At 42.0% G+C, this 15,124-nt stretch overlaps 2 protein-coding genes across 5 annotated transcripts; one reads left to right on the plus strand and one right to left on the minus strand.

Moving 5' to 3' along the window:
• On the plus strand, positions 1 to 1,484 carry LOC146677842 (protein RD3). The gene is made up of 2 exons (XM_085382770.1): positions 1 to 308; positions 1,109 to 1,484. The coding sequence occupies exons 1-2, from the start codon at positions 1 to 3 to the stop codon at positions 1,482 to 1,484; spliced, it is 684 nt and encodes a 227-aa protein (XP_085238896.1).
• Positions 1,485 to 4,024: 2,540 nt separating this feature from the next.
• On the minus strand, positions 4,025 to 11,455 carry stx5a (syntaxin 5A). 4 transcript variants are annotated; one of them, XM_085426984.1, is made up of 12 exons: positions 11,333 to 11,455; positions 10,694 to 10,905; positions 9,566 to 9,636; positions 9,263 to 9,318; positions 9,093 to 9,163; positions 8,877 to 8,993; positions 8,227 to 8,283; positions 8,049 to 8,130; positions 6,830 to 6,916; positions 6,593 to 6,696; positions 6,342 to 6,463; positions 4,025 to 4,356 (listed from the first exon to the last, which is right to left on the minus strand). In XM_085426984.1, the coding sequence occupies exons 2-12, from the start codon at positions 10,754 to 10,756 to the stop codon at positions 4,197 to 4,199; spliced, it is 990 nt and encodes a 329-aa protein (XP_085283110.1). In that variant the 5' UTR covers positions 10,757 to 10,905; positions 11,333 to 11,455; the 3' UTR covers positions 4,025 to 4,196. The 4 variants fall into 4 exon arrangements, with proteins under 4 accessions (XP_085283110.1, XP_085283104.1, XP_085283123.1 ...); XM_085426978.1 differs by having other exon boundaries at positions 9,566 to 9,639; XM_085426997.1 differs by lacking the exon at positions 6,830 to 6,916.
• Between the last annotated feature and the right edge of the window lie 3,669 nt (positions 11,456 to 15,124).

The raw sequence follows: 15,124 nt of genomic DNA on the forward strand, positions 1-15,124 counted from the left end.
ATGTTTCCTTGGTCCGCTGTTTTCTCCCTTGAGCCTAAAGTGCCCGGCCAGCGAACAACTGAGGAGCTGGTAACCAACACCCTGATGCTGGAGCTTGGGGCCATGGTGAAGCGCACTGAACGCATCCGTTTGGAGAGGGCGACGGAGGGTCGTCGCCGCCGTCGCAGCTCTTCCTCTACAGCAGACTACAGCTGGCTGGCAACCACCCCGACCCCACAGCCCTATGAGCTCACTCCCAATGACCTGCTGGAGCTGCAAGACCTCTGTGCCAAAATCCCTCCTGCACAGTGTGGGCCTGTGATTGTCAGGTAAGAAAAACAGGCAGAGGTAGAGACAGAGCTAGAGATCTGGCAGGATAACGGTGAAACTGTTACTATAACTAAAAGACCTACAGATCATTTTCAAATAGCAGAGAGCTGCAGGGTTTCAGTCTAATCCATTTTACACACTAAGCAATAACTCGCTGATACTGTCAGAGCCATACTTATAAAAGTTGACTTTTAAATGTCTGTGTGAGGTTCATATCAACCCCTTATGTAAATCTGAGAATAGAAAAACTGGAGGGTCAAGATGCATGTACAATTTTCTAGTTTCTGCGACTATGCTTGCTTTGGTGTGGTGTAAATAAGACCCAGCACTAACCCTACCCCTCACTGGTAAATGCCCATAATTAATTCAACATAATGATGAATGAATTTTCAGTTAAAATAAAGCAAATGTGACTTTTTTTATTGGTGTTATCACTGAACAGAGTTGTTTAGACAAAGCGATCAGTAAATATAAGGGCTTTAAAATCTAATATTCAGTTTTATTAATCTGTGGGATTCAAAAATATGAACAAGTTGACAAAAAAGCAAGAGTCATCAATGAGACTCCATCATTAATAGTCACTTCTGCAAACACGTCCTCTGTTAGAAAAAAAAGTTTCATGCAGGCTATCCACCCTCAAACACCACCAGTGTTTTTCTTACAGTGACATTCCAATTTATTCTTCATTCTCCACCCTTACACTCTTTGTTGGCTGTGTCCTTTTTGTTTTTCCTTGGCTGTAAAGGGGTGTGAATCAAAGTCAGCTCATATTACACTTACTCTATCCCTCTTGCTGTAGGTTCAGGAGGCTGGTGTCACAGATGGAGCCCGAGGTTCACGAGGTTCCTCGGCTCTTTCGCTCAGTGCTGCGTGACTGTGTGGATGAGGCGAACGGAAACGATGAGGTTCCGACCCAGGAAGTGGTGTTTGAGAAGCAGCAGCGCAGCAAAAGCCTCTCCTTTGTCACTTTCCGCACAAAATTCCGCACGGGGTATTTCCCAAAGGGCAGCAACTTGAGAGGCTCCAGGGGGAACCTGCAGCAGCAAGTGGAATGGTCTGATGAGGAGGAGGATGGAGAAGGGGAGGAGGAGGAAGCAATCAAAGCCAGGGCGAGGAAGGGAAGGAGTAAGAGCATGCCAGAGATCACCCCTATAGAGCAGAGTGCTCATGGGTGAGAGAAGTGAGGGGAGTCAGGGGAGAAATAAAGCAGAGGGACATGTGCAAGGGAGGGGAGGAGAAACTAGGAGAGTCACAGAGAAGACTAGGTGAGCCCAGATTGTACAAGACAAGCATTAATGAGGAAGAAAGGGAGAAGTGGAAGTAGCTGCCATTAAAAAATGGGTCAAATAAAAATCTGGAAAACTTAAAAAAATTATTTTCTTCCTTATTTCAAAAGATGAAGAAAAAAATTCAAGAGAAAGGACTTAAGTAGATTTGCTCACTGGCAGCTTTAGGTAAATCTAAAAGAATTATGGTTCTGGCTTTAAGATGTCAGCAGCCTTTTGTGGTCCTGGTGGGTAAATTAGAAACTGCTGATACTGTTTTACCTACATAAGACCAAAAATACTAAAGGGAATAAATAGCTGTTCCAAATCTGACACGACCTGTTATGCTCATTTCCATATTTCAAGTACCCTTTCCTGATTTCCATTTCAAAATAATCCTGCTTTGTCTCATTCTGGGCCTGGAACCAGTTTTTATGTTAGCTCATCTCCCTTTAAAACCACTTTTGTCTGGTAACGGATGGGTGAGGTTTCTGTATCTGAAGTGGTAAATACAGATCCTCCTTCTTTTAACGGGACCCTTGCCACAGCAGATCATCTGCCTCCATCTCATCCTATCCCTACCATGCTCCTCTGTCACAGTAACGCTCTGCATGCCCTTCTTCATGACCACAGAGACCATCTCTGTGGTCTTCCTCTCTTCCTCCTACCTGGCAGCTCCATCTTCAACACCTTTTTGATATATCCACTATCACTCCCTTGACTACCACCTCTACCCTTCCTTCTCTTCCTGATGAAACCTTCCCATTTATCTGGACTTGGGACTGGCATTAGGAGTACACTGGGTTGTACACCACCACAAGCTGGGTTGACACGAAACAGACTAAAGAATATGGAAGTGGAAAAAAGAACATTTAAAGCAGTCTGAATCCTGAATTGCTGGCTACCAACTTAATATTTTGAAACTCAGACCATGTCTGAGCATCAACCAGTATAACTGTACTGTACAAGAAACCTAAGAAAATAAGGATATGTCCATGACAGCCTATTTAGTATGTTGAGTTAAACTTTGCTCAAGCTTATGGCATCTATAAACTCAAACCCATACTGTAAGGGCTCTCTGATGAATCATAAACACATCACATGAACTAAAACTTGTTACATAACAGACAGGACAGCTTTCTTCTGCAGACTCAGCAGCCACAGTTTGGCTCCAGATCACCAGCTCAGTTAACAGATGCTCTCCCGTCAAGTAAAGCAGAAAATAATTAAGACTCACGTATGATTTTACTGTAATACAACATGTACTTAAGGTAATAAATAACCAATTTTCTGATCTTGTCTGTGCAATTAAAACACTTCTTTTACACAAAAATGTCTTCTTTTTTTGTTTTAAATAGATGTTTAGCTAACATTTGAGGCTAATGTTTAAATGCATATCTGTCTGCATTGTTATAAATGAAAATAAAGAATAAAAGGCCAAATATAAACTGCAGCATTTGTTACAGCTAATTAAAGCTCTGCTGACTAATCCTCTTATCCCAAGAAAATCCCACACGTGAATGCCAGCACCCCATTACTGTTTTATTAATGCACACTTTATCAATACATCTTCATAACTATTTCAACTTTATACACTGAAGTCAAGGCATTTGGCTAAAAGAAAAAAAAAAAAAAAAAAAGCAAAAGAAAAAAAAAAAAGGGAAAAAATGTTTCTTTTAAAAAGTTGTGGTCATTTAAATAACATCCTGTACATTAGGTAGATAATGGATGCGCACAGGCATCCAACCAGACACTTCCAGGGAACGTGGCCGATCGTGTGACTTTACAACCAGCGCTTACCCCTTCATACGCACTGATCCTCCTGCAGCACTCAGTGAGTGAGGTTTAAACCTTTTCTTCCATTAAACCTCTGCGAAGGCTGCTCACCACACAGCTTCATTTAAAACAGTGCCGTTATATAACATTTCTCACAGCTCACTCTTCAGTTACACTGCAAACCTCCCTTCATCTGGCTATGACTGCCTACTTGTGCGACAGCGAGTTTCCTTGTATTGTGTCACAGTTCAACAACGGTACCAATTTGGCAAATGAAACAAAACAGCAAATAAAGATTTAAAAAAAAAAAAAAATCCACATCAGTTTTGGATGGTAGAAGGTTAGGAATTGCTGATAAATGAGAGACAGTCATGTGGTTCCAGTAAAAAGCAGGTAAAATATGAAGCAACATAATCTGAGGAGCAAGTCCAGTTGTAAAGTTTGGCTTTGTAATACTTACTATAAAGGATGACGTGTGGTAAAAGAGGTTAAACAAAACAACCATAAGACAGTTTGCAGAATCAAACCATTAAATTAGAGCCATTTTGATTAAATGCTTATGAATAGTTGGTCAATGTAGGATACAGAGCAGCTTTCTGCTCTTAAAGTGGGGATTCAAAGATCATTTATTTGTTTTATTCGAGAGTTCAACATCTTCATTTTCCATTGAAGAGTCAAATTAAGACTGAAAAGTTTGTGGCTTGGGACAAAACGACAGGTCCGTATTCGAGTGGATCCCAAAAGCCTCCATGAAATCGTGATAGAAGAGTCTCGAAATACATCCTCTTAGTCTAGCTTTAATTTTATTCTCCCTCATTCGATACCGTTTCCCCGTTCCTCGTTCCTTTAAGCAAAGAAGACGACAAAGATGATGAAGAAGACCACGAGGACCAGAAAGATCTTGATCATCAGCCAGCGGTTGGAGGAGACCGACTGGAAGTATTTGAGGATCTCTGTGTGGGCAGCCTCCACGTTCAGCTGGGTGTCCTCCACGTTAGCATCGATCCTGTGAGAAGGAAACGGAGCAGTGAGAAGAGTTTTTATCTCTAATCAGTCTTGTTTTATTTCAAAGACTAAGATATTACACCAATACTTACACCATTAATGCAAAAAAATAAATAAAATCAATTTTTTTCAGTTCTGCTTTAGTTTGTTATTTGTTTATTTTAAATAGAAAATTGCTAAGATTTGTTATTGCTTTGATATATATGGGCTTCTGTCTTTTAAATTTTAACACCCTCTAGCGGTTAAAATTGGTGTAGGTTGATTGCCTTCCAGGGTAGGGCTGGGCCATATTATACCGTTCACGGTAATACCGGTATAATGTTAGGCTACGATAGGAAAATGAAATATCGCGATAGAATATGAGTAAAACGCTCATGCGCAGTGCCTTTGTTTTCATACGCACATGGCCGATTGTTGAGTGAAACAGATGAACCAGAATTGGTTTGTAAAAATGGTGCAACTTCAGTGATGTGGAACTGGTTTGGTGTTTGTCCGTCAGATACACGACAAAGCACATTTTTTTGCAGAACATGCAAGCGGCCGTCGGACTAAGATGCCCTTAAATCTGGGAGTAATCTGGGTCCTAAACTCCGTATACTTCAGGTCAAACGAACACTGCAGCATCACTAAGAGTTAAAAACTGTCTAAATTCTTTCATCTTTAATAAAACGATCAGCATTGCTGCTTTACCAGGTGTAACTATGAAGTTTAACTTCCAGGCATCCATGAAAACAAAATGTATTACATTTAACGGAGTTAGAAGCTAGCAGGAAGCTAGCGGAAGTTAGCTCGCTAGTTTCGCTAGTTACCTAAGCATGATATTGCATGTTCTGACTGAGAGATTTCTGAAAAAAATCAAACGTACAGCTCTGCTATCACTTCCAACATAAATGAAGACAGAAAACTAAACAGCAGTGACGTTTGTAGGGTTACTGAAGTTGGGCTAGCTGGTATATAATGATGTGCTACGTGATCGCTAGCGACACAGCTATGTTAGCATAACATAAACAGTGAAGCTGGAGGACAAACACTAACACTTTTCCACTTATAAAAGTTAACGTTAAGGTTCCTCATGGTTAGAGACAAATGCAATCGCATGGCAGGATGCTGTAAAAGGACCAATCTTCAGTCAGGAGAACAACTGAGATAATCCATCCACAATACGAGGTTAGTCATTAATATACTGCAACAACATGGGAATAGAGCCGCTGCCAGAGAATTCAACATTAATGAATCAATGGTACAGAAGTGGAGGAAGCAAGAAGAATGAGTTTAATAAAGTTTGATTTATCTGACTGCTTTGTTTCGCTTAATGTGCCTTATAATCCCGTGCACCTTATGGTCCGAAAAATACGTACTGCACACTGCAGTTTAATGTTGCAAAGCACCTCTTTTTAACTTCAGTGGATATTATACATGGTTATGCTCAGGATATGTCAGCCCATTTCTACTGGAAATGCCTTTTGGTTAAACTTTCAGCAAGGAATTTGCATTTGCACTGTTACATTTTTATAAAGCTTTAATGTACATAAAAACCAGCTTCTTGTTTAAGTGAAAATAAATGATAGGTTGTCTTTTTGCGCTAGTAATGTTGTGGAGTTGTATTTTGTCTCGCATCAATTATATCGTCAGTTATATCGTTATCGCAAATTTTCAAATATATATCGTGATAAATATTTTTGGCCATATCGCCCTGCTCTATTCCAGGGCTATTAATGAATCCTGACTGATGAGTATTTGTCAGACCCTGATGAAGACTTGTAGTCAATACGTGCTGATCTGTTTTACTTGCTGAATTGTTCCAAGAATACATTTGTTATATAATTTTATCCCAACACAGGACCAAAAAAAAGAAAAAGAAAAAAAAAAGTGCTTTTATGTTTCAGGCTTTTTTTCCAGCAAGATTGTTTTTCCAGTCCTTTCTTTCAGTTGTGTGACACGTTCTTTTATCCTACTGAACCTCATCTGTCTCAATCTCTTCCTCACCTCTGGATGGTCTCCTCTTGCTCCTTGACCATGTGCGCCAGCTGCTGAAATATGGAACCCAGTTCCACGATGGTGCTCTCGATGTTTTGCATGGTATCTGCACGGCTCTGGATGTACGAGTCCTGTTGCCACAACACAGCATTTTAGTCTAATATTTAGCTAATCTTGGATAAAAGTCAGTCAAGTTTGACAACAGAATAAATTTTTTGAGCCACCTGTCTGACTTCAGCAAACAAACACCAACACCCTACCTGCTCATCAATAAGCTGAAGCTGCAAAGGATTACTTGGAGAGTCCATATCGATAGCAACATCCCCCCGGCTCCGGGACTCTTCCTGCATCAGGACCGAGCCATCTGCAGAGACACAAAACACACACACGTGATCACAGAAATCCTCTATGGTACGGGCGGAAAGCAGAAAGAACAGCGGGCACATACAGTAGCTAGTTATACCCGCTTGGAGAGTCGAGACGTTCCCGGGAAATACCTTTGTAATTTGCGGTTGTATAGCCCTGGTAGTCATTGCGCGGCTCACGAGCTGCATGCGGCTCCTGGGCCCCTTTTTTGCGGCTCCCTAAAATATTTTGTAATTCTTGCATTACAGATGACCAAATACAGTAATAATCATTCACAAGGACTGCCAGCAGTTCCCTATCACAACAGCTGCTGTTTTGAAAAGTACACTGGTATTTAAAACTTATCCACAACCAGTGCCGTTTTTGAAAATGAAGGAAAAAACAAAACACCTAACCATCAAACAACATGCTCAGTGCAAGTACGCCAAAAACAGAAATAAGGGAATGTGTGCACAAGCACAGAAAAACTATATATTCTGTTAATATGTGATTTATTATGCTTATGGTTTTCTACCGTAGGGTTTATACCCATGTACCTTTTAGCAGGTAATAACACAAACAAGTAGAGAAATGTAAATATTTATACCATCATCCATCAAGATAACTAAATGCTGAGTGCATCATTTCAGAGATTAGAATCGAGCCAATTATATATTTAAAATAATGAAACCAGTCTTAATATCCATCTTTTTTTCTTTGTAAAATCTCTAGGCATTCACAATGAGCATTTTGCTTGATATTTGGCCAAAAATGCTAAAATAAAGTGAATTTATGAACATTTTACCAACTGTGTAAATGCACGTACAGGAAGCACTGGAGCTCGGTGCGTTCATTAAAGGGTCTCTGTTAAGAAGCCTGCTCGGCAAAACGTTTAATCATTCATTTTAGCAGAATGATGAACTGAGCAGGAGCCAGACGTCGAGTATTTTCCTCCACGACACAACAAAGAAATACTCACGGTGTGTTCACTCTAATACACACGTTGTATGCTTTGAGCAATGATTATTCTCATTACTAGTGGGAAGTTCACACTTTCAGAGAATACAGGTGATATAAATGTGACATTACAGCAGGCAGTGTGAAGCCAGCCATGTTCACGGTCCTCTCTTACCCTTGTCTGTATTACTAGCGCTGCACGTCAGTTTATACATGTGCAACATTAAAGGTCCACAAAACGATTAAGACAGAACTTTTCACACAAACAATATTCAGGATAGAGTGAACACGCCTTAATTAAACTACAAAACATGCTTTGTTAACCTGCTGTAGCCATTTACTTTCATATGAGACCCTTGTTAAAAATCTGAATGAGCAACTTGAAGCGTGAAGCTGAGATGTGGAGAGACTTACTGAAGTTGTTGGCCATGAGAGGAGAAGACGACGCCGGAGGCTGGGAGAACTGCTCTCTCCTGCTGCGCTGCTGCTTCAGGTTCTGAAGAACAAGAGTCAAAGAGAGAAGAAACCTTCACCTTATCCAGAGCTTTAGGTATTAGCATTGTTTGCTTTTGTGTGCTGACGCAGCTCTCACCTCTGTTCTGACTTCTAGGACTGATTTGAAGTCATTGGACATCGATGCCAGCTTGGACTACAGACAAAGAATGACAGAGTTAAAGGAGGTGCCGATTCACTTTTGTTACCATTTAAAAAAAGAAAAGAAGGAAAAACAAAACCCAAAACTACAGAAAATTCGCATTCTCTCAGTCAATAACTACATCTTTTCTTGATTTTAAAATTGTACACAAAGTTTTACAGAAAGGTTCAAAGTTGTTTCCTTTTAGATCAACTTCAAATTCAGAATCAGAATCACAATTTTTGTCAATTTTTTAAACAAATGATTAATTTATCTTGGGGTCTTGATGCAAAAAAAAAACAAACAAAAACCCCCAAAACAAAACGTTGGTACAGAAATAAAAAACAGAATATATGCTATATACAGTGTATATAATATATACATATATTTAGGAATATATACCAACTACCTACAGATATGAGAGATGAGATACTGAGAAATTAAGTCATATCTAAAGGTTATGACCAGGAAGGGGACAGGGTGCAAAATATAGATAGAGCTCTCATCTGCAGTCATCTTGCACTCATTCTGATCCAAATAAGCAAAAACAAAACGCAAACAACAACAAAAAGCAGCAGGATTTGCACAAATACAGTACAAAAATATACCTGTAATGACACCACTATAGTGTTTGAGTGGGTCTGAATGTGTCGGCCACCTGGAGCTCCACGGGACCTCACCAAGTCCTGCAGCTGTGCTATCTGTTTGTTTAGACTGTTAATGTCCTAAAAGACAAATAAAAGAAGGGAAAGTTATAATATAAAGTTTCATTAGATATAAAAAATGACTGACATGCTTTACTGAAGAGTGACAGCTCAACTCACCTGCTTAATGATGTATGTCAGCTCCTCGATTTCTATCGCCTTGTCATCAAACAGAGATTTTCTTTTTGCCACTAAAACATGAAAATAACATCATCTAGGTCAGCACTTTGGATGATATCACACTCAGAAATTTGAAATGAAGCTGAAATTACATTAAAATTAACACTTACAAATTGTGAGCTTTTCCAGTTTGGCAAATGTATTGCTCAAGTCTTTCCCAATTCTCCTACAAGGAGACAAAAACAGAGGTTAAACTTTCTCTACTAGTCACAGAACCAATAATTATATTTGCTTCAAATCTCTTTAGTACAACTCTTTAACTAAAGGTAAGAGAAACGGGTATTAAACCATTTATATGCTAAATTCATTATATGAATATTATAGCTAATTCAACAGTGAATATGAAAATAAAGGAACCGCAAATAAACATAAAATGAGGAAACATATGCGAAAACAGACTTTGTGGAACTTACTTGGCCATAACTGTAAAGTCACTGCGCTGCCTGAGGGCACTGAGTGCCGGTTTACTGGGCTGGACTCCATTCTGCTACAGGAGGTACAAAGAAGCAGATGAGATGGCCAGAAACATTTAAAAAAAAAAAAAAAAAAAAAAAAGGGGGGGGGGGGGGGTAAGACAAATTATGATAAGCAGGACTTTGAGAATTGATTTTAAATGAATCAAGAAGTCAAAGAATTTGGATTTTTTTTTTATCATGATAAAATAATAATCCAGTCTGTTCTGACTTTTTGTTTTTAAAATAAAAACTTAAACATGCCAAAAAGTAAAATGTCTAATGGCATAATATTTGGAGTGTTAATATAATAAAAAAAGAGAATGTGGTCACTTAAAAATATAAGATACACAAGATCATTTGAATTTGGCATTTTTTTTTTTTTTAAATCATCAACCTTCCTCCAAAGAAAAATAATCAGGACTGTGACAGAAATATTTCTAACTAGTAACCAGCACAAGTTAAATGTGAAAACACACTTAAAATGTGTTTTTGGGATAGATGTTTCTATATTAAGTAGCCAAAGTTTGAGAAGTCACACCTAAAAGGCCCATTTTGAGAGAGGAAAAACTACTGAGAGGTAGAGAAAAAAGCTCTACCTCTCAGTAAACAAAAATCACTTCCAAATGTGTTTTTGCATCATCTCACATAAACACTGACATAATTATGTTTGCATTACCAGACACACTGACTGATAGTTATTTACCTTCTTTTTTTAAAGAAAGTAAAAAACATTTTGACACTGTTATTTGGGGGATTTACCGAGAGGAGTAAACAAGGAACAAAAAGCAAAACTAAAAGCCAAGCCCAAAATTATACAGTGCTACCAAAACCGATCTGCATCACTGCATTTTAGCTGTATGTGTTAAAAAGATTCTGGTAACTCTTATCAAATCGTGCACAACTTCAAGTAAACCTATCATGGAATATAATAAAAACTAAGCAAAAACGAGCAAAACCACTATGTAAATAGATTGAACTGAGAAAAAAAAAAAAAAACCCCAATAACTACAAAAAAATAAATAAATTAGAATAAATCTGAGTGTAGGGACGTGGCTGTTTTTTTTTTTTTTTAAAGACACAACATACCTGTCTGCCCTGGAGAGATTTACACGCTGACTGGAACTCGAGTGTCCGGTCACGGCACGTCATGCTGCCGCTGATAGTGAGTCACCTGCCCGCTATAGATCAAACACCACCCGGGCAGCCGGTTCCTCCTCCTGGGGTCTGTCTGATTGATAAATACTAAGACCTCGCGGTGTACGGACAAATTCACATCGAAAGGTGGTTATCATTCATGTCTGAAATTTAAAAAAAAAAGTCACTTGTTAGCTTTCCGGGCCGACAGCTTCAAATTCAACAGATAAAACACAAATTCAGGAGATTCGGTAGCCAAAAGCTAGTCACAAAGACCGCGACAGCGTGGAAATAAGGCCCAAATAACTGTGCTAAAGCTCATATAAATAAACAGGCAAGTTAAATATATATATCATTAGGTAACGATGATTATTTGGAGCCTGGACTGGGTCTGTTTGTGTGAAGGCCGCCCATCACGACACACAGCTGATCATGGCCTGACCGGCTAACCGCGGGCTAACGTTAGCTCCAGAGAGCTAACGGGAGTTTTCGAACGGTCCCTCCAATCTCACCTCGGTGAAAGCCAACTAAAATTGACGGTGCGAGTTTTAAATTTATTTAATAAACAAAGCTAGATGGGGTTCAACTCACCTGAATCGGTATCGCAAAATATTATCAGACCCGTCGGTGTTTCTGGTGAAGACTAGTATACCCAGGAGTTAAAGTTCCGATCCGGGTCATTTCCGGTACTGACGTCATTGCCACGTCTACTTTACCGAGCATGGAAAAATGTCTGCAGTACCGAGTTACTACCACCAGGGGTCGACAAATCTACTGATGTGAGCGGCACAAAGGAATCGACGCTTCAGTTCAGAAAGAAATGCGGACATTTAGTTGAAAACGAAGTCAGCAAATGACAAATAAAGCTATTATTTAGAATTCAAATTAAAACTAAGACTAAAGCAACTAAAGTAACATTATCCACTTACAAAATCAACTCAAAAAAAAAAGAATATAAATAGAAAGGACACTTTTTAAAACAAACAAACAAACTTGGTCACACCAGGTATTGATATGATGTTTAGAATATAATGTCTACATGTCTGAATCTTCCGTTTTCAATACATTTTGTGTTTGTATTGTCATACCTTTTCCCCAAACAATTTTTGTTCCACTGAAATACTTTGTTACGACTGTGACCGTAATTGTGTGTGGATTTGAGTGTCTGGGTGCTCCTCCGGGATTGACGATTTGGCGTTGGTAATGTGTTGTTTTTGCGTGACTGTTATGTGTTTCCTACTTTACTTTGAAAGTCTGTGTATCTTAATGTGTTCAGTTTACGTTTCCCTGTCTCGTCAGTTCTGATTTGCCCCAGCTGTGTTTCCCTCCTGTTGTCCATTCCCTGATTGTTTCCCTCCATGTATTTAAGCCCTGTGTGTCAGTTGATCATGGTCGCGATCTTCTTCCCCCCCGTTGTAAATAGTTTGACGTTTTGTGTTTTGATGTAAATAAATTCGTTTTGAGACACTTTTTGGGATTTTGGTGGAGAGCCTTAGTGTTTTTCTTCGTAGTTTTATTTTCCTTATTTTTGTTTTTCTACGTTGCACCCCGGTTGCCTAGGCCGGGGTGTAACATATGGGGACTCGTCCGGGATTGCCTTCGCTGGGGGGTCCGGGGACCGCCCTAGCCTTTGTCGTCTGCTGGAGTGTCCGAGGGACCGCTCCAGCCTTCATCAGCTTCGTTTGTCTTCGCTGGAGGATCCGAGGGACCGCTCCAGCCTTCTGCAGCTGGTGGGCTGCTCGTTTGTCTTCGCTGGAGGATCCGAGGGACCGCTCCAGCCTTCGTTTGTCTTCGCTGGAGGATCCGAGGGACCGCTCCAGCCTTCGTTTGTCTTCGCTGGAGGGTCCGAGGGACCGCTCCAGCCTTCATCCGCCTTCGCTGGAGTGTCCGAGGGACCGCTCCAGCCTTCATCAGCTTCGTTTGTCTTCGCTGGAGGGTCCGAGGGACCGCCTCAGCCTTCGTCGTCTGCTGGAGGGTCAGGGGGACCGCTCCAGCCTCCATCAGTTTCATCTGCCTCCGCTGGAGGGTCCGTGGGACCGCTTCAGTTTTCATTTGCCTTCGCTGGGGGGTCCGAGGGGCCGCCTCAGCCTTCGTCGTTTGCTGGAGGGTCCGTGGGACCGCTCCAGCCTTCATCCGTCTTCGCTGGAGGGTCCGGGGGACCGCTCCAGCCTTCGTCGTCTGCTGGAGGGTCCGTGGGACCGCTCCAGCCTCCACCAGCCTTCATCCGCTTTTGATCAAACATTTCGCTTGGGGTTACATGTTTGATTTTTGGGTGGGGGGGAAAGGTTACGTTTCGGTGTTGTCAGTGTTTTGTTTTTGCGTGACTGTCATGTGTTTCCTGTTTTACTTTGAAAGTCTGTGTTATCTTAGTCTTTTAAGTTTACGTTTCCCTGTCTCGTCAGTTCTAATTTGCCCCAGCTGTGTTTCCCTCCTGTGGTCCATTCCCTGATTGCCCCTTCTATGTATTTAAGCCTTGTGTTTCAGTGTGTCATGGTCGCGATCTTCTTCCCCCCCGTTGTAAATAGTTTGACGTTTTGTGTTTTGATGTAAATAAATTCGTTTTGAGACACTTTTTGGGATTTTGGTGGAGAGCCTTAGTGTTTTTCTTCGTAGTTTTGTTTTCCTTATCTTTGTTTTTCTACGTTGCACCCCGGTTGCCTAGGCCGGGGTGTAACATATGGGGGCTCGTCCAATCACTGTGGGGTCCGGGGACCGCTTCAGCCGTCCGCCGTCGCTGGAGGGTCCGGGGAGGGACCGCTTCAGCCGTCTGTCTTCGCTGGAGGGTCCGAGGGAGGGACCGCTTCAGCCGTCTGTCTTCGCTGGAGGGCCCGGGGGGCCGCTTCAGCCGTTCGCCGTTGCTGGAGGGTCCGAGGGAGGGACCGCTTCTGCCTCCGTCTGTCTTCGCTGGAGGGCCCGGGGACCGCTCCAGCCTTCATCCGCCTTCGCTGGAGGGTCCGTGGGACCACTCCAGCCTTCGTCGTCTGCTGGAGGGTCAGGGGGACCGCTCCAGCCTTCATCAATTTCGACCGCTTCAGTCTTCATTTGCCTTCGCTGGGGGGTCCGAGGGACCGCCTCAGCCTTCGTCGTCTGCTGGAGGGTCAGGGGGACCGCTCCAGCCTCCATCAGTCTTCAGTCTTCGTTTGTCTTCGCTGGAGGGTCCGAGGCACCGCTCCAGCCTTCGTCTGCCTTCGCTGGAGGGTCCGTGGGACCGCTCCAGACTTCATCCGTCTTCGCTGGAGGGTCCGTGGGACCGCCTCAGCCTTCGTCGTCTGCTGGAGGGTCAGGGGGACCGCTCCAGCCTCCATCAGTTTCATCTGCCTCCGCTGGAGGGTCCGTGGGACCGCTTCAGTCTTCATTTGCCTTCGCTGGGGGGTCCGAGGGACCGCCTCAGCCTTCGTCGTCTGCTGGAGGGTCAGTGGGACCGCTCCGGCCTTCATCAGTTTCGTTTGTCTTCGCTGGAGGATCCGAGGGCCCGCTCCGGTTTTCCGTTTCCACTGGAGGACCCGTCCAGTCATCAGCGTCGCCTGCGGGACGGTGGCCGGTGCCGTATGGGCTGGACATGGAACAAACATTTTTCGTTGGGGTTGTATGTTTTAAATGTTTTTTTTTTTTTTTTTTTGGGTGTTTCCTTGAATTAAACATTTTGGGGTTAATGTTAATTCTTGGGTAAGGGGGTGTTACGACTGTGACCGTAATTGTGTGTGGATTTGAGTGTCTGGGTGCTCCTCCGGGATTGACGATTTGGCGTTGGTAATGTGTTGTTTTTGCGTGACTGTTATGTGTTTCCTACTTTACTTTGAAAGTCTGTGTATCTTAATGTGTTCAGTTTACGTTTCCCTGTCTCGTCAGTTCTGATTTGCCCCAGCTGTGTTTCCCTCCTGTTGTCCATTCCCTGATTGTTTCCCTCCATGTATTTAAGCCCTGTGTGTCAGTTGATCATGGTCGCGATCTTCTTCCCCCCCGTTGTAAATAGTTTGACGTTTTGTGTTTTGATGTAAATAAATTCGTTTTGAGACACTTTTTGGGATTTTGGTGGAGAGCCTTAGTGTTTTTCTTCGTAGTTTTGTTTTCCTTATCTTTGTTTTTCTACGTTGCACCCCGGTTGCCTAGGCCGGGGTGTAACAACTTATATTAAAATGATTTATACAACTAAAAAATAATAATAATCCAGAATAGAAATAAAACAACTGATTTAGATAGAAACAATATAACCCAGTACTAGTACGGAGTAATTAATGACGTGGTGTGTGAGTGTACATCAAGAAGCCGCAGTTTCCTGTTTTTAGCTGACAGGAGTGGCACCAGGCGTGGTCTTCCGCTGCTGTATCCCAGCTGCTGAGGAGTTCAACATATTGTGCGTTCAGAGATGTTTTCCTGCATACC

This window comes from Rhamphochromis longiceps, linkage group LG2 (assembly GCF_057381845.1).
Source record: "Rhamphochromis longiceps isolate RC_006_pf linkage group LG2, R_longiceps_female_GT1.1, whole genome shotgun sequence".
NCBI lineage: Eukaryota > Metazoa > Chordata > Actinopteri > Cichliformes > Cichlidae > Rhamphochromis > Rhamphochromis longiceps.